This window comes from Cydia strobilella, chromosome 25 (assembly GCF_947568885.1).
Source record: "Cydia strobilella chromosome 25, ilCydStro3.1, whole genome shotgun sequence".
Taxonomy (NCBI): domain Eukaryota; kingdom Metazoa; phylum Arthropoda; class Insecta; order Lepidoptera; family Tortricidae; genus Cydia; species Cydia strobilella.
Window position 1 is genome coordinate 846181 of NC_086065.1, and position 22818 is coordinate 868998.

The 22818-nt window shown below is 40.4% G+C and overlaps 1 protein-coding gene and 1 non-coding gene across 2 annotated transcripts; both read left to right on the plus strand.

Moving 5' to 3' along the window:
• Nucleotides 1-142: 142 nt before the first annotated feature.
• LOC134752920 (nucleolar GTP-binding protein 1) lies at nt 143-22818 on the plus strand. Its single transcript, XM_063688702.1, has 14 exons — nt 143-289; nt 373-525; nt 1675-1796; nt 8738-8873; nt 10420-10521; nt 10661-10753; nt 12165-12314; nt 14001-14155; nt 14951-15092; nt 15402-15582; nt 18467-18695; nt 20187-20320; nt 21517-21677; nt 22336-22818. Exons 1-14 carry the CDS (start codon nt 242-244, stop codon nt 22489-22491), a joined length of 1962 nt encoding a protein of 653 aa, XP_063544772.1. The 5' UTR covers nt 143-241; the 3' UTR covers nt 22492-22818.
• Nucleotides 11860-11994, plus strand: LOC134752960 (small nucleolar RNA SNORA16B/SNORA16A family). The gene has a single exon (XR_010128786.1). It is a non-coding gene; the product is annotated as a small nucleolar RNA SNORA16B/SNORA16A family (small nucleolar RNA).

Here is a 22818-nt window from a genome sequence, read left to right on the forward strand (position 1 = left end):
TAATTGATGAAATTTACACATTATTACTATACCCATTTTTCTCAATTTTTACTAAGAATATTCAACCAATATTACCTATACAAGTAACTTTCAATCTGACAACTAAATAGCAGTAATCGAGTCGAGATCGAGACGCAATATTTTGACATTTCTTTCTTTTTAAACACGTGTTGTACGTGTGATGGGCTCTTTCCGAGTCCAGTTAATATTTAATAGAAAATAACAACATTACAACTACAAAATGAGTTTGTACAACTTTAAAAAGATTGCCGTAGTCCCTACGGCTAAGGTAAATAATCAAATATATCTTTTTTAAATAATATTTACGTGTTAAAAGTAACCTCAAAATGTGTTATTTTCTGTGTTTTACAGGACTTTATAGATATAATTTTGTCAAAAACACAAAGGAAGACTCCTACAGTGGTGCACAAGCATTATAAAATATCCCGGATACGCGGGTTTTATATAAGAAAAGTGAAATTTACGCAGCAGAACTTCCACGACCGACTGTCCCGTATTATTCAGGTTTGTGTCTGCTATATGTTATATAAAAAGTTATTATTACATTTATAACTTATTGATTTCAGCTTGTACAAAGTTTTACGTTTACCACAATGTTAACTTATTATATTTATAATTTTTTTGAGACAGATAAATGAAGATAAGGAGGCTATTATCTTAGTTTGGTAGACTTGAAATTTGTCTGTAGATTATTCTGATTACTTAGCAATATTTTAATATTTTGCTGTTTACCCTTTTCTTGAGATTTTAACTTACTCAATATTTATTATTGGTTTGACTGTACCACTAAAGATATTTACAGGATGGTGCAAAAATATGTGACATTTTCAACCAAAAGGTACCACATTGTCGCTTGTTGATAAGATTGATTTCTAATTGAAGCTATATGGAAATAGCGCCTTATTGACAAGCGACAATAAGTACCCTTTTGGTTGAATGGCACATATGTTGACAAAGAGTTATTCTTATGTAGGTGCATGTCTTTTACAAAATGTAATAAAAAATTATAACAATCTTTTTACTAAAACAAAATGTCTAAAATATCTATAATAAATATCTATTATCTTTAAAATATTCTTCTGTAGCTTTGATACACATATGCAAACATTTTTCAAATTATCAACTAGGGTAAATTATCAATTACACCTGATACTAAAAATGAATTCTGTTCACCTATACACAGGATTAATTTTAGTATAAGGTGGCTAGTTATTGAAGGGTGGCCAGTTATTGACACCTGATACTAAAAATTAATTCTGTTTATAGGTGAATATAATTCTGTTTTAGTATAAAGTGGCCAGTTATTCAAGAGTGGCCAATAATAGACAATTTACTATGCCAAAAAAATGACAATAATTTTTTGGGCTACCCTGTCTATTTGTAACTTTTGTCTGCTTAAATTATTAGACATAAATAAAATACGCTTATTTTCCGTTAAATTTCCGTTAATACAACTATCATACAATGAAAAAAAATATCTGTACTGATTTTATTTTCGACACATAATAAAAAAACACTATATAGGAAGATTATTGTTTATGACAGCTGTGATTTTAGAAATTAAGTAATTTACTCATATAGGGCACTTATCTCAACTTGCATCCGTAAAAAAGGTTTTCACTCGTACCTCACATCTGGTATCTTGTTCTGTAGGAATTCCCAAAGCTAGACGATGTGCATCCATTCTACGCTGACCTGATGAACGTGCTGTATGACAAGGACCACTACAAGCTGGGTCTGGGCCAGCTCAACACCGCTCGCCATCTCATTGACAAGTGAGTTTACAGTATTTTCTTACAACTACCGAAGGCGGGTTACTTTTAGATCATATGCATCAAGTTTTCGACATGCTTTAAAAGTAATGTTTATGGCGTTTGGCAAACTTTAGAAGTGCGAGACAAATGACTAAAGCCAATGTGAGAAATATACATTTTATTATTGGGAAGATTAACATAAGACGATAATGTATTTTGCTTAGACACAGAAAAGATGAGCTTCACTCCTTCTGCTCTACTTCTCTTTTTCTTCTGCTCTGTCCTTCTGTAAGTAGAGTATGAAAGTATGTGTACCATAAATTTAATATATACGCTATTTATTATTTAAGCTTTGTTTGTTCTACAGTCAAGTTTTTTTCTTGTTTTTGTGTTTTTACTTTGGCTTTGTTTTGGGGCTGACTGCAGATCCCAACTGCTGGGTAAAAGCCTCCTCACTTTTTCTCCGCTCATCCCTGTCTTGGGCTTTTTGGAGCCAGTCTTTTCCTGCGACGGAGGAGATGTCGTCTATCCATTTCTTTTTGGGCCTTCCTGAGCGCTTCCGTCCTACAGGTCCAGTCCACTTTGTTGCTTCCAGTGTCCATCTTTTGTCCCGATATCTGGATACATGACCTGCCCATTGCCATTTTGGATGAAGAGTTTGTTGAAGAGCGTCTGTAAGTTTGGTCTTTTGACGTATTATTTCGCTTCTAATTTTCTGTATTTTTCTTATATTTAATAGACTTCTCTCCATCGATCTTTGACAGGTCGTTATAGCTTTACGCACTTTATTTGTGTATGTCCAAGTTTGGCTTCCGTAAGTTAGACTTGGCAGGATACAGGTGTCCATAACGATTTTCTTGTGGGCTATGCTGTATTCGCCTTTCAGGATTTCCTTCTGGGACCAAAACTTTTTCCAGGCTGTGTTTATGCGTCTGTCCACTTCTTCCTCGTTGTTAGATGGGCTAAAGGATATGTGTTTTCCCAAGTAAATGTATTCATTAACATAATCAATTTCAGTCCCTGCCACATTTATTGATCTTCTTCGACTGTTGGTCATAGCTTTTGTCTTAGATGTGTTCATGTGCAGTCCTACTTTCTTGCTCTCCTTGTCAAGGGTATTCATCATGTCTTCTAGTTGGGTCGCAGATTCTGCAAAGATTATAATATCATCTGCAAAGCGTAGATGGGTCAGACGTTTATCCAGTATACTAATTCCTTTATTCTTCCACTGCATGTTCTTAAAAACTTCTTCTAGCACTGCTATAAACAATTTCGGCGAGAGTGGATCTCCTTGTCGGACCCCTTTGCCTATAGCTATCTCCTCTCCTTTCCTTTCCATTTTTACTCGGCTTACACTTTGGCTATAGATGTTTATTAGGATGTTTATGTATGTTTTGTTGATTTTACATGTTTTCAGAGCTCGCCAGATAGAGCTATGTGTAATGCTATCGAAGGCTTTCGAGTAGTCTATAAAGGCTATATAAAGGGGGTAGTTATATTCTATGTACTTTGCTATTACTTGATCTAAGGTATGGATATGGTCTATAGTTGAATATCCCGATCTGAATCCCGCTTGTTCAATTGGTTGGTGCGCATCTATAGTTGGCGTTAGTCGGGTCTGTAGTATGGATGTGAAGAGTTTATAGACACTGGACAGGAGACTGATTGGGCGATAGTTGCCAACATCTAGTGGATTGCCCTTTTTGTACAGTAGGATGATATCAGAGCTGCACCACTGTTTGGGAACAGTTTCTTGTTCTAGGACCATGTTATATAATTGAGCAAGGTAAGGTACTAGTAGTGGGGCTCCAATTTTAAGTGCTTCGTTACTGATATTGTCCGGTCCAGGGCTTTTTTCGGATTTTAAATGTGAAATATGTTTTGATATTTCTAGTTCGGATATTGGTTCTACTATTAGCTAGAGATCTTAGATCCCGTTTTCTAAGGGGACCTTGCATTTTTGAGACAAAGCAAACCGCTTGGAACAGGTGTTCCTGGGGGTGATCTGAGCTGATTTAGCCCGGTTGCCACGAGGTTCCCCCCAGCAGGTGGGCAGGGGAGGGGGGGGAAAAGTGCCTCCGGCGCGCCCCACTCTAAGCTTTATATCTGCATACATCTAGCAAATATATCAAGTTTGGTGTCTTTTTCGTATAATTCGAGGATGAAGAATTCATTTCTGTGACTAAATTTTCACTCACCCATACAAAAAATACGAGAAATTCAAAATTCAATAATTTTCTTTACACTTTTTTTTTCGAAAATCCTCTACAAAATTAAAACTATGGCGATTTGCTCTAGAAAAAAAATACCTGTGAATAGCCCAGTTATCGTTCTATATAAAATAGTAAACTTGTCAAACATTTTTCTTTTATAACTCTGTTAAAAAAAAGTTTTGTGTCGCGCGGCGTACCCGCGTTGTAAGAGCGGTATGCAGCTTTTAGGATTTTTAAGTATGTTTAGATGATTTCTGACAAGTTGTTATTCTTCTGATTGTAGATTACATTAATAAATTACTTCTGGATGTGATATATAGTTGGTCAAGCAAATCATGTTAGCAGAAAAAGGCGCGAAATTCAAATTTTATATGGGACGATATCCCTTCGCGCCTACATTTTATAAATTTGCCAGTAGTTATTATAAATGTGATAAAATTAGCATAGTTAGATGTTTGACAAAAATGCGGGTTAAAATTAGATATCTATTGTTCGCAATTGACACTACATGCACATAGGTCCATACATTTTAGTTTTTTTAACGCAGTTGTACCTCCTTGCTCATTTGTTTTGCAGCGGCAACGAATAATCTCCAAACAAGCAGCAGCCGCCGCAGGTCGGCTTGTCCATATGGGCTCCCAATAACCATTTTGTTTGGACCAGCCCCAGTCAGCAGGGCATGGTAGCTGTTGCTGAGAGGGTATAATCTGTCCCCAAACCTCCTCCCCAAACTCCTCCTTGGTAAACTGCACGGAGAATATGTTTACGTAGGGCATCTTCTGTTGGAGGCAGATTCTCTAACTCAAGGGTTTCTTAAACTTTTTGCTGTCACGGACCATTTTCACAATTTAAACAATTCCACGGACCCCGGTTAAAATATATTTTAGAAAAATTATAAAAACCCTTATTTATATTTTAAAATTTACTTTTATTATAAGTTTCATTACACTTAGGTTTCGTCAAGTTTATTACAACATTTCCTAATAAGTATGTTTACAGTAGGTATTTGACTTACTGCGGACCCCTGATAAACATGCTACGAACCCCTAAGGGGTCCGTGGACCCCACTTTAAGAAACCCTGCTCTAACTGGAGATTTCTTATTGTATAAAGTACTCTTCGGCACTCATTTACACTCGTACCTCGTACTTGTACCTGACCTGAAATCAGTAACAAAATGCATAGTGTTAAAATACTGTCTAGGGATCAATTCACACCTCGTAATTCAAATCTGTCCAGACTTAAAAATGTAAGACTCTTACTTGTGATACAAGACCATAACAAATTTTTCCAATATTGGCAAATTTGGCAACGCCTGCTCAGTATTGCCTTGTTTGTCGTATTTAAATCCCTCTGTTACAGCAGGATATGCCCTCCAAGCTTGAAATACGCTTTTTTTCACATTTCCACACAAAAAAGAAACAGTGTCGCAACCTGAAAAGGTGTGGAAGAATGCCAAGACTACTGTACTTTCTGGTCCTGTGAAATAAATTATATATCTATGCGTTACAAATAAAATCATATATTTAAAGAAAGTTTGCAGCACGTGACCAATTGCCCAGGTGACCTGTCTCGTACTGCGGTGAATTATTTATTTTATTTACAATTCATGGAGGAACTACAAAAGTTACCTAATGAAGATGCAATAGCATGGCACGAGAGGAACTGGTCATTCTTTCCTGTGCCAATATGTACCCATAACTTTTGGAGCTCCTGCATTTGTGATATACATGCAACTGCGAGAACAACAACATCAGTATCCACTGTGCGTAGCATAATTTTTGTGTGACCTGGGGCTACAGCATCAGCCTCATAATGGACCATCATGCGCGTGTCTGCTTCCTGTACGAGGGCAACTGGTCACGTGCTGCAAACTTCCTTTAAATATATGATTTTATTTGTAACGCATAGATGTATAATTTATTTTACAGGACCAGAAAGGACAGAAGTCTTGCCATTCTTCCACGCCTTTTCAGGTTGCGACACTATTTCTTTTTTGTGTGGAAAGGGGACAAAAGCGTATTTCAAGCTTGGAGCGCATATCCTGCTGTAACGAAGGGATTTAAATTTGGCAAACAAGGCAATATTGAGCAGGCGTTGCCAATATTGGAAAAAATTGTTATTGTCTTATATGACAAGTAAGTCTTACATTATTAAGTCTGAACAGATTTGAATTACGAGGTGTCAACCCTAGACTTATTTTAACACTATGTATTTTGTTACTGATTTCAGATCAGGTACAAGTACGAGTGTAAATGAGTGCCGAAGAAATCTCCAGTTAGAGAATCTGCCTCCAACGGAAGATGCGCTACGTAAACATTATTCTCTGTGCAGTTTACCAAGGAGGCTATGTTTGGGGACATATTATAGCCGCTCAGCAACAGGTTATTGGGAGCCCATATGGACAAGCCTACCTGCAGCGGCTGCTGCTTGTTTAGAGATTATTCGTTGCCGCTGCAAAACAAAATGCGCAGGGAGGTGCAACTGCGTTAAAAAAAACTAAAATGCACTGACATATTTATGTGCATGTAGTGGCAATTGCGAACAATATATATCTTATTTCAACCCGCATTTTTTGTCAAACATCTAACTATGTTAATTTTATCACATCCATACTAATCCATACTAATATTTTAAATGCGAAAGTGTGTCTTTCTGTCTGTCTGTTACCTCTTCACGCTTAAACCGCTGAACCGATTTACTTGAAATTCAGTGTAGAGATAGTTTGAGTCTCGGGGAAGGACATAGGATAGTTTTTATCTCAGAACTCACCCCTTAAGAAGGTGAAAAGGGGGTGGAAGTTTATATGGGGAATCAATAAAAAGGAGATTGAATAAAAGTCGCGGGCAAAAGCTAGTATTATATATGCGAAAGTGTGTCTGTCTGTCTATCTGTTACCTCTTCAGGCTTAAACCGCTGGACCGATTTAGTTGAAATTTGATATAGAGATAATTTGAGTCCCGGGGAAGGACACAAGGTGGTTTTTATATCAGAAATTATCAAGGGGGTGAAAAGGGAGGTGGAAGTTTGTATGGGAAATCGATAAAAAGCATATTGGATAAAAAATAAGCTACCCAAATTACTAACTCCACGCACACGAAGTCGCGGGCAAAAGCTAGTTAATAGTAAAGTTTTCCCAGTCTTTATTTATATATTTGTATATATATCACGTCCAGAAGTAATTTTTTAATGTAATCTACGAACAGAAGAATAACAACTCATCAAAAATCATCTAAACATACTTAAAAATCCGAAAAGCTGCATACCGCTCTTACAACGCGGGAACGCCGCGCGACACAAAACATTTTTTTTAACAGAGTTATAAAAGAAAAATGTTTGACAAGTTTACTATTTTATATAGAAGGATAACTGGGCTATTCACAGGTATTTTTTTTCTAGAGCAAATCGCCATAGTTTTAATTTTGTAGAGGATTTTCGAAAAAAAAAGTGTAAAGAAAATTTTTGAATTTTGAATTTCTCGTATTTTTTGTATGGGTGAGTGAAAATTTAGTCACAGAAATGAATTCTTTATCCTCGAATTATACGAAAAAGACACCAAACTTGATATATTTGCTAGATGTATGCAGATATAAAGCCTAGATTGAGGCGCGCCGGAGCCACTTTTCCCCCCTCTCCCCTGCCCACCTGCTGGGGGGGACCTCGTGGCAACCGGGCTAAATCAGCTCAGATCACCCCCAGAAACAACTGTTCCAAACGGTTTGCTTTGTCTCAAAAATGCAAGGTGGTGGACCTAAGATCTCCCACTATATGTCCTGATTGTTTTGATGTGGTTCTAGGAAGGTTGTGTTGTCAGGTTCTTTATCTGGTTTCTTATATAGATATAGATGATATAGATTTACGCTAGATGACGCAAATATCGCGATTTGTATTAAAACCAAGCGTGCCGACTTTTACATACAAAATTTACGCATAACATAATTTTAAAATTACTTACCTGTGTTAGGAAATATGTCCTTGCCTTTGGGTGCTCGCAATTTTTGGGCTGTTGCAGTTAATTATCATGCAACGAAAGCATTTTTTAAGTTTTCACGGATGTCCGGCTGCAACAACTGACGCTCGTGGACTGTCAAGAGCGACGGTCAACCTCGACGCTTTGTCGGGGTTCGGACACGCGAAGTAGATGCATTTGCGTCATCTATGGTATATTTAAATCTGTGATGTGTACAAAAGCGACGAAAGAGCTTGTAGATGGTCTTCCTTTATGGATGGTCTTCCCCACATTGAATTGACCTTAGTTCTAGAGATCTCAGAGGTGCAAATATTGTTTTTAGTGCTCTAAGTACTGTAATTTTCACCACCACCAATCTCTGGCCTCCACGCCATTTTGACTGGATGGATTTCAATGTATAATGTTTCATCACATTTTTCTATTAACATTCTGTATCATTATGAATCATCACTTTGTATCATAACATTCATAACACAATGATGATGATGATGATGCATTCCTGTTATCCCTCATTAGGGACTAGGGGCTCGCAGAAGAATCCTCCATTTGTCACGATCTTGAGCGGCTACTTCCTGCTCTTTCCAGTCGAGTCCAGTTGAGCCAGCCTCTTTCTCAACTGATCGCCTCCATGTAGTACACGGCCTCCCCGACCGTCTTCTGCCAGCCGAATGCCAGCGGAGACCCTGCTTGGCCAGATGGCTGGCTTGGCTTCATAACACCATACTAGTTCTAAAATATTTCCATCTCAACTGCCTTTTAATTGATGTTTTTAAATTCCAGTGTAGCGAAAGACTACGTACGCCTGCTGAAGTATGGCGACTCGTTGTACCGCTGCAAGCAACTTAAACGCGCGGCGCTCGGCCGCATGGCCACCATCATGAAGAGACAACAGGCCAACTTGGCTTATTTAGAACAGGTTAGTACCGTGGAATCGTCCGTTTGACTAGCTAGTTGACTGGTAGGGAAGGCCTTAAGGCATGTCCACCATCATGAAGAGACAACAGGCCAACTTGGCTTTTTTAGAACAGGTTAGTACCATGGAATCGTCCGTTTGACTCGTTAGTTGACTGGTAGGGAGGGCCTTGAGGCATGGCCATCACCATGAAGAGACAACAGGCCAACTTGGCTTATTTAGAACAGGTTAGTACCATGGAATCATCTGGACTGGTAGAGATCTTTTTTTTTCTCGGTGTGGGAATGCTGTTACGCATCGTCCCCCTGACTTGAGGTGGGCCTATTACGGCTCTTTCTATTGAGAAAAGAGGGGGAGTAGCCTACCCACTAAACCCACACCGGCGTCTCCCACAATATGCCGTTTGGAGGGCGTCCTGGGATCGTGAACATTCTACCACGACGCCCCCCGGCGTCCCTGGCCGGCTTACGCCGGGCACCCGCATCTGAGGGGGGAGGGTCAGAAACGCTTTGACTCTCCCCCCACCCGTGTAAAGCCATGCAGTGTGGACCCTCTCAGTTGGCCTTCATCAATTTGCTTATTAGAACAGGTAAGTTCCTTGGGAAACTGGGTCATCTGTTTGACTTAATGGTTGACTGATAGAAAATATATTTCATAAATAAAAAAATCTCTTAAGGCAAGGCCACAATCATGAAGAGATCATACTTCTTAAGTCTTCTTACATCTTCAACGCGACCGTCCAGTTCACTTACTATGGTAGGGCATTTCAAAGCTAAACAGTTGGAAACGTAAATGAGTCGTTATAAAAATTTGCATAATTTTTTATTAAAACATATTTGTTTTTTAGTGCTTGAGTATTTATATAATAATAATAAGCTTGGGCCTTTCCCCGCTGCCGGCGGCACCCTAGGTTAGGTTTTTTATAATGTTAAGATGAAAGATAAATAAAGAGAATAATAATAATAAAAGACGTTCGTGAAGGCCGAGAAGGACAAGTACAGTAAGTACCTAGACTTGGCTCACGAGATAACCGCCATGTGGGATGTTGATTCGACGATCATTGTCCCGATAGTCGTTTCAGCGAACGGTCTCATAGCGAAGAGTCTCGACCAACACCTTGAGAGACTCTCGCTAGGTGGTTGGATCAAGGGTCAGATGCAGAAGGCGGTGATCTTGGACACGGCGCGGATAGTCCGCCGGTTCCTCTCTCTGCGGCCCTGACCACCGGCAGCTTGGGCCCTGCCCCGCTGCTGGCGGCACCCTAGGTTAGGTTTTTTTTTATAATATGTTTATATGTATTTTGTATTGTTTTTGTATTTTATTTTTATATCCATATTATAAAATAACTTAACCCAAGATATAAAAGGAATAAATGAATAATAAAAGACGTTAATTCAAAAAGTTGTAACATAGGTACATAATAAAAGTACACGATAATGCTTACAAACTAATTGAAAGGAAAGGTGGCTCAGCTGATGTCTGTGCCAAAAAGCCTTCGGGGCACAGCACCCCAAAGACTCTTAGATATCTTTAAATTGTCTGTCCGCAGGTCCGACAACATTTAGCCCGTCTGCCATCGATCGACCCATACACTCGGACCATCATCATATGCGGCTTCCCCAACGTTGGCAAGTCCAGCTTCATCAACAAGGTACATACACAATATGGTATTACTTCAACTACACAGTAAAAACAAAGTACGCTTAAATCTTTTCATCATCATTAACTTAAGTTACCTTTATTTGCTTTAGTTAAAGTTCAAATATCCTAATTAAATAATAATGTTTCAGATAACTCGAGCCGACGTGGAGGTGCAGCCTTACGCGTTCACGACGAAGAGCTTGTATGTGGGACACACGGACTACAAGTACTTGAGGTGGCAGGTCGGTTCAAACCTGATATTTTACCAGCTTTTATTTAACTTGCCCTTCTGTCAGTATGTATATTATTTAGTAGGGTCTCTAATGTTTCCCATATAGTTTTAAGTCATACTGTATTGTTTGTCCACATTTTCGTTAGTCATAATTTGGTTTTTCTCAGAAACGCGTAACTTTTCAGGATTGCCATAAAACAAACCTAACCTATCTGTAGGATAACCTGAGGAAAATCTTTAAAAGTTAACGGTTTCAGAATTATGACTAATGATAATATGACAATCATTACATTATGACTTTCAATAATTATGTCAAACAAAGGGGCCTATATTAAGTACCTTGTAAGCTAAATTTGACCCACTTCCCGATTTCCGATTGAGCTGAAATTTTGCATACATTATGTAAATCGGATCGCAATGAACACACACACACACACACACACACGATATGATGACATGGAGCTGATCTGATGGAGACAAGAGGTGGCCATAGGAACTCTGTGATAAAACAACGCAACCTAATTGTGTTTGGGGTTGTTGTAATTGTTTCGATGAGTATTAGTTGCCTGTGCAAAAAAAAGTACAGTCAGCTATAAAAGCTTGTAACAAAAATGTAATTTTTGCCAAAAACTTATTATTCGGTATTTTTTTGGGTTGTTATCACAAAAAAGAATTCGGTAAATCGGTGTACGAGCTGACGTTAGAAACAGATAATTTAATCAAGACGCTCACACATCATCTATTTTTATATATTCTAGTTGCGTCATCGCAATGTCCTGTCACGGTCGCCAAAAAGGATCTCTTCAATAAATTCACCTTTTATGATGCAACTAGTTAGGGTTCCGTACCCAAAGGGTAAAAACGGAACCCTATTACTAAGACTCCGCTGTCCGTCTGTCTGTCACCAGGCTGTATCTCATGAACCGTGATAGCTAGACAGTTGAAATTTTCACTGATGATGACAACAAATACTAAAAACAGAATAATATAAATATTTAAATGCTCCCATACAACAAACGTGATTTTTTTTGCTGTTTTTTCCGTAATGGTACGGAACCCTTCGTGCGCGAGTCCGACTCGCACTTGGCCGGTTTTTTTTTGTGTGTCTGAACACCTTTTTGGCCCGATCGAAGCTGAGTCAAGCCAGATGTTTGACGTCAGTCAAAGCGCGGCCCACACTAAACTTTGGTATTATGGTCGCACGGCGTATCATTAATATATGATCGTGCATTACCCATATCAAATACAATTTCTAACACTGTAATAACTGTATTTGTAATAACTGCACTAAATAATAGTGTATTTTGATGCAAGTAACCATGATGGTTTATATTGTGACAAATGAAAGATGGGACAAGTACAATTGACACTTTCGCACGTACATCAAACAATGCTTTTAATACAACATTTTTATTTGTTAGGTGATCGATACCCCCGGGATCCTGGACCACCCGCTAGAAGAGCGCAACGTGATAGAAATGCAGGCGGTGACAGCGCTAGCCCATCTCCGGGCCGCCATCTTGTATTTCATTGATCCTTCGGAGCAGTGCGGGCACAGCATCGAGGACCAGGTGAGACCTACGTTGTTCATCTTCCTCGCGTTGTCCCGGCATTTTGCTACCGCTCATGGGAGCCTGGGGTCCGCTTGGCAACTAATCCCAAGAATTGGTCTAGGCACTAGTTTTTACGAAAGCGACTGCCATCTGACCTTCCAACCCAGAGGGGAAACTAGGCCTTATTGGGATTAGTCAGGTTTCCTCACGATGTTTTCCTTCACCGAAAAGCGACTGGTAAATATCGAATGATATTTCGTACATAAGTACGTAAAACTCCGGATTGCAAGTCGCAAGCTCTTACCGCTAAGCCCCCAGCGCTCTTAAGACCAACGTTGCCCCCCCCCCCCCCCCCCAAAAGTGGCCCCCGTGTTTAAAATTAATATATTTACGTTACACGTCCATCTTTGGGTCACAAACTTACATATGTATACCAAATTTCAACTTAATTGGTCCAGTATTTTCGGAGAAAATTGGCTGTGACAGACGGACAGACAGACAGACAGACGCACGAGTAATCCTATAAGGGTTCCGTTTTTTCCTTTTGAGGTACGGAACCCTAAAAATACAAAAATAAATATATAAATAGTGCGTCTGTGTGTGTATTTTTAACCGACCTCAAAAACAAATAGAGTAGGTATTAGGTATACGAGAAACGATATAGTATTTTTTATTAAAACCTTTCAACATATGTAGGCCCGTTCGAAGCTGAGTCAGGCTACATGCCTGTCGTCAGTCAAAGCGCGGTCGACAGTCGACAGTATTCTTTGATATTTGGTCGCACGACGCTTAATCTATATGCGATCGTGCATTACCCATATCAAATATAATAGAATATAATACTTTATTCGTAAACACACACAGACAATAGACATACATTAAAAGAACATGAAAATAAAGTGTCACGAAATGGCCCCATCTCAGCATGCTGCTGGCGACTTCCAGCGCTGATCTTCCGATGAGACCATCAGGTCAAATACATTTTATTGTTAAACAGAGCTGGAAAATATGTGGGCATTGTGTGGATTGATAATGTAACTTATGTAACGTCACGTTCGAAACGTCAGGCCATAAATAAACGTAAGTTTTTACGCGATTAAATCCCGTGTTAGTTTTAAAAGTATTTAATATATCTACAAAAAAAAGCAAGGTATCGGCAAGAAATCTCTTTGGCCGCTCTTTCTCAGGCTGTGTGGTTCAGGCTTCGAATCGTAGTAAGGTAAGGATGTATTTTGTTTGTGTCTTTAATTATGATGTTATAACGCTTTATGTTGTTTACGGTAAAACTAGGTCAATTTGTGTACAAATAGGGAATATTACACGAAACTCTGCGTAGGGGGCGCCACTACCACAAAATGAGGGTATATCGCGAAATTCGCGAAACAAGAAAATCGAAATTTCGTTATCAAACATCTCTGACACTCTTGCATATTCAAGCGATAAAGAGGCAGATAGCGAAATTTCGGATTCGCGTTTCCCGGTAGGTCCTCTGTAAACAAACCGCCTTGATGCATCAATGTCATATTTTATTATCTCTGAAAACTTGTCAAAAACCTGTTAAATGTACAGTATGTATAAGTTACTCTATGGTTTACTAAAAAGGCTAGTGCTGCACTCTGGTGGCAGAACATTGCAGTAATGTCCCCTATTGCCCCATAATATTAACATACATAACATAATAGTAACATTATTATTTTCTTACAGATATCTCTCTTCGAGAGCATTAAGCCACTGTTTAGCAACAAACCCCTGATCGTGGTCCTGAACAAGATGGATGTAATCCGGCCTGAAGACCTCACTCCGGCCAAGAGGCAGCTCATCGAAGAGCTGGAGGCCCGCTGTGCCAAGAACCCCGTCAAGTGAGTACACTACACTTAACAAGATGGATGTAATCCGGCCTGAAGACCTCACTCCGGCCAAGAGGCAGCTCATCGAAGAGCTGGAGGCCTGCTGTGCCAAGAACCCCGTCAAGTGAGTACACTAAACAAGATGGATGTAATCCGGCCTGAAGACCTCACTCCGGCCAAGAGGCAGCTCATCGAAGAGCTGGAGGCCCGCTGTGCCAAGAACCCCGTCAAGTGAGTACACTACACTTAACAAGATGGATGTAATCAACCCTGGAGGCCTCGCACAAGTCTTAGGCTGCGTTTCCACCAGAGATGTGCGAGAATGCGTAGCGAGGGATGTGTTTTTTTAGGATTCCGTATCCAAAGGGTAAAAACGGGACCCTATTACTAAGACTCCGCTGTCCGTCTGTCCGTTCGTCTGTCACCAGGCTGTATCACATGAACCCTGATAGCTAAACAGTTGAAATTTTCACAGATAATGTATTTCTGTTGCCGCTACAACAACAAATACTAGAAAGTACGGAACTCTCGGTGGGCGAGTCCGACTCGCACTTGTCCGGTTTTTTTTAAACCAATAGAATCACTTCATTTGTTTTCCTCGCTCAACGTGTAGTGATTCAAATGGTTCTTAACAAACACACCCCTCGCTACGCATGCTCGCACATCTCTGGTGGAAACGCAGCCTTATTGTGCTTACTCTGGGACTAGATCGAATTGTTTGAAAATTGTCCCATAATATTTATTTATTTAATCCTGTACTTTGCTTCCCGTTTTTCTGTCGGATAAACATGTATGAATTGTTCGCAGCGCTGACTCCAACTCCGAGCTCTCAACGGTCCCCGTGATGCGGACCTCCACGGTCACAGACGAGGGGGTACAGGAGGTCAAGATCGAGGCCTGCGAGAGACTGCTTGGTCATAGGGTCACTGAGAAGATGCGCACTAAGAAGGTATATAAAATACTCTTAGAACGCAAGGGTCATGCGGACCTCTGCTGTCACAGACGAGGGTCCAGGGGGTCAAGATCGAGGCCTGCGAGAGACTGCTTGGGCACAGGGTCACTGAGAAGATGCGCACTAAGAAGGTAAAATACTCTTAGGGTGCAAGGGTCATGCGGACCTCTACTGTCACAGACGAGGGTCCAGTAGGTTAAGATCGAGGTCGCGAATTATTTAATAAAATAATTTGATTTGTTCACAAAGTTGAGTTGTACCATATTTGTTAATATGTACCTGCTGTAACTGACTATATTCTTTCAGGTGGACGGCATCCTGAACCGTCTGCACGTGGCCACCCCCACCCCCCGCGACGGCAAGGCTCGCCCCCCCGTCATCCCCCCCTCAGTGCTCGCCAAGAAACAGCAGATGGCCGACAGAGAGGCAAGAAAGAGGAAGCTGGAGAGGGAGATAGAGGTGGAGGAGGGAGACGACTATGTGCTAGGTAAGTTCTTCGTCTTAACCGGTTTCCTGTTTGCGTAAAAGAAAACGTAAGATTTTTTTGCCGTTTTTACATAATGGTACGGAACCCTTCGTGCGCGAGTCCGACTCGCACTTGTCCGGTTTTTTTAATTTATCTCCTGTGTCAATAATAAGCACGAGAGGTAAACAACCACTTTGATTTTATAAACAAATATTTGATTTGGCCCGATCGAAGCTGAGGCAAACTACATGTTTGGTGTCAGTCAAAGCTTGGCCGATAGTATTGTTTGTCACAAGGTCGCACGACGCATCACATATGAGATCGTGCATTACCCATGTCAAATACAAAAGAGAGGTATGGGCACTGTGAATGACATCTCGCTTTGTGTAGGTAGGGCACAGGACAGCGGATGTCATTCCAGATCTAGAGCAGAGCCCAACTGGGGAGGTACCTCCACCTTACAGAAAACCGCAGCCAAATAACACTAGACCCTACTCATAGTGTAGTGTTGTGTTCCTGCCGGTGAGTAAGGTTGCCAGAGCTCGAGGGAGAGGAGTGTTAGGGTCGGCAACGCGCATGTAACTCCTCTGGAGTTGCAGGCGTACATAGGCTATGGAGACTGCTTACCATCAGGCGGGCTGCTTGTTTGCCACCGACGTAGTACAAAAAAAAATACACACTTCTATTACCCTTTGGTAATATATTAGTAAAATTAATATTGACATATTGAAAATCTATAAATTTAAATTAACATTAATTCTCCGGCAAGCTCGGCCGAATTGCACCTTCCCATACAAACGTTGCTCCGCTCTCATTTTAAAACTACGAGTTAGATTGTAATGAAACTTTGTACATACAATAACATGAGGTATATCTAGATCTGTAATTAGTTTATATAGCTCCAGTTTATAAAACAAACGAAATAGAGCAAAAACAAGTTTTGTATGAAAAACTTAAATTCGCTGTATTTTTTTAACTATGGTATCTGAAGCTACATAAACTAATTACATACATAGATATACCTTATCCTATCTATCTATCTAGCCCTTTTATTCTGAGCTAGAGTGTGTCCCGTAGCTCAGTGTGCCGCTTGGCAAAGGCCTCCTCTAGCTCTTTCCATTGAGGTCTGTCGTGGGCCACTCTTCTCCAGTTCGGGCCCGCTGTGAGTTTGAGTTCATCCTCCCATCTTGTTCGAGGTCTCCTCTGGCCCCGTGTACAACCTCTTGGATACCAATCTGTTACTATTTTGCTCCATTTTTCCCGCCTGTCTCTCAACATGTGGCCAGTCCATCTCCACTTCTGCTGATCTATTTTAGTGAGTATGTCGGTCACTTTTGTTTTTTGTCTCAGGTCTTCATTTCTCACTTTGTCTAGTCTGCGTGTTCCCGTCATACTTCTTTCCATTGATCTCTGGCAGTACTCCTGTCTCGGTGCTCTTTGTTGAGTGCCCATGGCTCACATCCGTATGTAATGCAGGGTAAGATACATGTGTTAAATACTTTTCTTTTTATGGTAATGCTGAGATTAGTGGACTTCATGACTTCCTTCATAGACCAATATTTTTTCCATCCATTGGTAATTCTTGTATTTATTTCTTTGCTAGTGAGGTCTACCGGAGATATCAGTTGGCCAAGGTATGTGTACTCTTCTACATAATCTAGTAAGGTCGTATTTATTTTTATTTCTGTTTTTATTGAATTGGTCATTAATTTTGTTTTTGTGGTGTTCATTGTTAAGCCAACTTTTTTGCTTTCCTTGCATAGTGACTCGATCATATCTTGCAGCTTCTTTGGATCTTCTTCAAATAATACTATATCATCTGCAAATCTAAGGTGGTTTAGTTTCTTGCCATCTATGTTCAGACCCATGTGACTCCAATCTAGTTTGCGGAAAATGTTTTCAAGGACTGCAGAAAATATCTTGGGGGACATTGGGTCTCCTTGTCTCACGCCTCTTTTCACTCTAAACTCTGGGCCAATTTTTTCCAGTTGAACTCTTGCTTTGCTGTTTTTATATATGGTTTTGATGACGTTAGTATATATCTCCGGAATACCTTGACTTGACAAACTTTCCTCCATGGCTTTGTGGCTTATGCTATCGAATGCCTTATTGTAGTCTATGAATGCCATGTATAGAATTTTGTTGTATTCATTATATTTCTCCACTACCTGTTTCACTGTGTGGATGTGGTCTAATGTTGAAAAATGTTTCCTGAACCCAGCTTGTTCGATTGGTTGGTTTTCATCAAGTCTTTTAGTTATTCGATCCAGTATGACCTTCGAGAAGATTTTATACAAGTTTAAACCTTATCCTATTGTAAGTACAAAGTTTTAGAGCAATCTAGCTAGTCGTTTTAAAATGAGAGCGGAACTACGTTTGTATGGAGAACCGAGCTTGCCGGAGACTTAATTTCTAATGCAGACTGCGCGTTGTCTATATATAAATATATATATATATATATATATATATATATATATAAACTAATTACAGACCTAGATATACCTCATGTCATTATAAATGCAAAGTTCCATTACAATCCAACACGTAGTTTTAAAATGAGAGCGGAACTACGTTTGTATGGTAAGGTGACATTAGGCCGAGCTTGCCGGGGACTCTTAAAACACATATTCATCAAGTTACAGCAAAGTTCTTAAGAAAATCCTTTCAGGTTGTCAAGAAATGTTAAAATTAAAGTATCTTAAAGGGGTAGGGGGGTGTGTTTTAATGGGTTAAAACTGTTATAAGTTCGCCTTTGTACTGCCTATTTTTGTGCCTTATTTGTGTTCTGTGTTTTGTACAATAAAGAGTTTATACATACATGTTCGGAGCGAAACCGAAATTAACCGGTTCCAATTCTTGAAACAAAAGAAAACCTTAATCAAATTAATTTTATTCCTATTTCCAGACTTACAGAAGAACTATACAGAAATCGCGGAAGAGGAGCGCCACGACCCGATCCCCGAGTTCTGGGAGGGCCACAACATCGCCGATTATATCGACCCCGATATTTTCGAGAAACTCGCAGAGTTAGAGCGAGAGGAGGCGCTGAGAGAGGAGGGCGGCATGTACGCCGTGCCCAAGATAGAATTAGATGAAACTATGAAGGAAATCAAGCAATTAGCTATTCAAATCCGGTGAGTATTCTTATAAGAAATTATTTTTTCAATGGCTTATAACGCTGTTTGTAATGTCACTGGCGATCGATGCTGCCAAGCCGTGTGGTTATTTACCACCATCGTCTTTAATATGGTATAAGACGAAGTGTGGCTCTCGCGACTGCGGAGGCCGAATATATGGGCTTACAGATATAGACAAGGTGAGGCATTGGCAGTTAACCTAGATATAGCGAAGGCGTTCGATCGGGTCTGGCATCGGGGTCTCCTGTCGAAGTTACCATCTTATGGATTGCCGGAGGGAGTATGCAAATGGATCGCTAGCTTTTTGTCCGGCAGACGCATACGAGCCGTAGTAGACGGAAGCTGCTCCAATAGCATGGACATTAACGCTGGCGTTCCGCAAGGTTCTGTGCTATCCCCAACGCTGTTTTTGCTGCACATCAATGACATGTTGTCTATCGACGACATTCATTGCTATGCAGACGACAGTACTGGGGATGCCTTTTACACAGGCCGTGCCAACATCCCTCGTTCCGTGGTACTAGAGAGTCGTGAAAAGCTTGTGTCGGATATTGAGGGCACTCTATCCAGAGTTTCGGTGTGGGGCCGGGACAATTTAGTGCGATTCAACCCCACCAAGACACAAGTTTGCGCGTTCACTGCTAAGAAAACCCGTGGTCTCACAGTTCGAAGGCACAGCCCTTACCATGTCAGAGAGTATTGGGATCCTCGGTGTCGCCATCTCCAGTGACGTCCAATTCCGTAGCCACCTGGAAGGGAAGGCTGATCTGGCATCCAAAAAACTCGGTGTGCTCAATAAAGCACGGCGATACTTTACTCCGGGGCAAAGACTGCTGCTATGTAAATCGCAAGTCAGACCCCATATGGAGTACTGCTGTCACCTTTGGGCAGGAGCACCTGGATGCCAGCTTGGACCTTTCGACTCAGTCCAAAGGCGCGCTGTACGAATCGTCGACGATCCCAAACTCACAAGCGGTAAGTCTAAGGAGAGACTTCGCCTCCTTATGCGTGTTCTACCGCTTGTACAATGGGCTGTGCTCTGAAGAGCTGTTTGACATGATGCCAACGGCCGCTTTCTATCACCGCACCGCTCGCCATCGGCAGGGTGTTCATCCTCACACCCTAGCACCTAAATGGTCGCGTACTGTGCGGTTTAAGAGGAATTTCCTCCCGCGTACGCTTCGGCTGTGGAATGAGCTCCCTGCCGAGGTTATTCCGAGGAGCTACAGTATGGGGTTCTTCAAAAAAGGAGTGTACAGGTTTTTAAAGGGTCGGCAACGCGCGTGTAATATCTCCGGTGTTGCAGGCGTCCATAGGCTACATAGGCTACTTCGATCAAAATTGACACTTGGCGCGCATGATCTTTCCCGTTCTTTCTTGCGAAATGTGACACTGACGGCGGCAAACCGATGGAACGGCCTTAAGTAAATTTTCAAAAACTAAAGTATCTAAAAAAACAATATTTTAACCACATTCCGTTTGTTACAGGAACAAGAAAGCGGTTCTCAAAGACGAGTCCCGCATCAACAAGCAGAGCACGAAGCCCGTCATGCCGAGAAACACTCGCGCGAGACAACGGGACCGCTCTACCACCAAGCTCAGGGACGAGATGGAGAAACTGGGTATGTTGGCAATATAGCACAGAGTAGAACAGAAGGTGATCCTCGAGGAGTCATCAATCGGCACAGCATGGAGCCCGGCATGCCGAGAAACACCCGTCGAAGCAACGTCGGGACAGATTAAGTGCCAGTTGCACCATCTGCACTTGACAGACTGATCAACGTCACCCGGCACGCCGCGGCGGTTCATGTAACTTTCCATACAATAAAATTTAGCGAACTCTTTAACGATGACAAACAGTTTGGTGCAACCGATCCTAAAAGTAGTTTGGGAGACGAGATGGAGAAACTCGGTATGTTGGTTTTTTGATTTATTAAAAAAGAAATTAAATATTTAATTTTAACTAGTAAGACCCACCATAGAAAGATTTTTAATTTGAACCTTGTTCTCTCCTTGTTCTGTGTTAGCCTAAGTATTTTAATGTATAATTTCCAATGCGATGTTTTATTGCTTGTGAATGAAATAAATGAAAATGAAATGAAATGAAATATAAGTACATTGGAACGAATTTCGTTTGTTTTACAACGCAGTGAAACAAAAGAAATGCTACTTTATTTGTTTTATGTAAGGTTCAAATTAAATTGCAATGAATATGTACTTTTTATTTACATTTAGACTCACGAGGTTAATTAAGGTTTTAGACCGTTTATTTACTCGAACGTTGATCTTTCGGGTCGCATTTAAGCGTACATTTTATTAATTATATAACAATTCAAGTCTTAGAGACCCTTTACATCTCTGGATAATTTGATGATCTTTTTTATTATTATATACATTTTATCTCTGACACCTAGAGACTTTTACATCTCTAAACAATTTTAGTACTTCTGTTGTTTGTATATTTTTTATTAGTTCTTTTTTCTTGTGTAATTTAACATTTATATTTATGTAATTGTTTTTTTTTGTAATTTTGGATTAATTTTATTGTTTGTAAAAATTGACATGTAAAAGTGCTCCTGTGGCCTATTTGCTGAATAAATGTTTGATGTTTACAAAACATTTACGTCTGCCAAAAAAGAGTAGAAATTCAAAAGTGGCAACACTGTAGTAGTGTCGTCCCGTTTTTCTTAGATTGATTTGAAAGGGACGACACTACAGTGTTGCCACTTTTTAATTTCTACTCTTTTTTGTCAGACTTTACTCTTCAAAAATATTTAATGTTATTCGTAATTTTAATACCTTCTCCATATATTTCTAGGCGTGGACATGTCAGAAACAAAAAAGGCGCACTTCACCCGCACTCGCTCTCGTTCTCGCTCGCTCTCGGCGCCCGCGACAAAGAGGGCGCGCGTCGACGTGTCTCGCTCACGCTCCGTGTCCCGCCCCGCGCGGGACGAGCAGGGAGTCAAGGACACGCAGGTGAGGGATTTTACACTTTATAACTTTGTTATTAGGTGGGAGTTTTGTCTAGCGCCAATGACGACACGTATGCGTTTACAGAATACAAGAAATATGGGAGTCAATTTCCAAACTTTCGAATTTTAGAGCGTGCATAAACTGTAGGGGGCAGCACAGGAGACGTCAGATTTTTGGCGCGAAGCGTAAATGTGTAGTTTATGCTTCCAAAGTAGCCCACAAGATGGCAGCATTTGCTTTGGCGTGAAGTGATGTCAATATTGTCAATGTACAGTTGAAATTTTCACAAATGATGTATTTCTGTTGCCTCTATAACAACAAATACTAAAAACAGAATAAAATAAATATTCAAGTGGGGCTCCCATACAACAAACGTGATTTTTTTGCCGTTTTTTGCGTAATGGTACGAAACCCTTCGTGCGCGAGTCAGACTCGCCCTTCCGGTTTTTTATTTTATAAGTTTTAGTGTTGAAGACATCTAACTGCTGTAATTTCCAAAATATGTGAAGTTTTCTATCAAAAGGTACCACATTGTCGCTTGTTGATAAGATTGATTCCAAATTGAAGCTATATGGAAATAGCGCCTTACTGACAACCGACAATAAGAGATTGAGAATGGCACATATTTCCTTGCCACACTTATACAAATTTTCTTCTCCAGATGGCGAAACGCGCGAAGAACATGGCGCACGTGGCCATCGCGAAGAAAACGAAGAAGATGGGCCTCAAGGGCGAGGCCGACCGCTTCATCGGCACTAAGATGCCGAAGCACCTGTTCTCCGGCAAGCGAGGCGTCGGGAAGACCGACAGGCGATAATGTACTTTTATCCATTGATTTTAGGGTTTATTTTGAGTTGTATAGAAATACGTACGAAAAAATATTTTGTTTTATGACCTGTTCATCATCTGTTTAAGGTTTATTTTCAATTATACAATAACATAAAATGGCAATGAACTCAATGACGACACATGTGCGTTCACCTATTATAATGTCGTTATACCTAAATGTCAATGACGACACATGTGTTTGAAAGCAAGATGCGTAAAGACAGTAGGTGTTTACCTTTATAGTAGAATTTTTTTTAATTGTTTTGAGTACTATGCTACACCATCATCTGTTATGTTACTACGAGTATTCAAGTGA

Excerpts from the sequence above, each read along its gene's own strand:
- LOC134752920 (XM_063688702.1), top strand. The coding sequence starts at position 242 with ATGAGTTTGTACAACTTTAAAAAGATTGCCGTAGTCCCTACGGCTAAG. Across the intron at positions 18,696-20,186 it reads CAATTAGCTATTCAAATCCG|GAACAAGAAAGCGGTTCTCA; the intron begins GTGAGTATTCTT and ends CGTTTGTTACAG. Across the intron at positions 20,321-21,516 it reads GGACGAGATGGAGAAACTGG|GCGTGGACATGTCAGAAACA; the intron begins GTATGTTGGCAA and ends ATATATTTCTAG.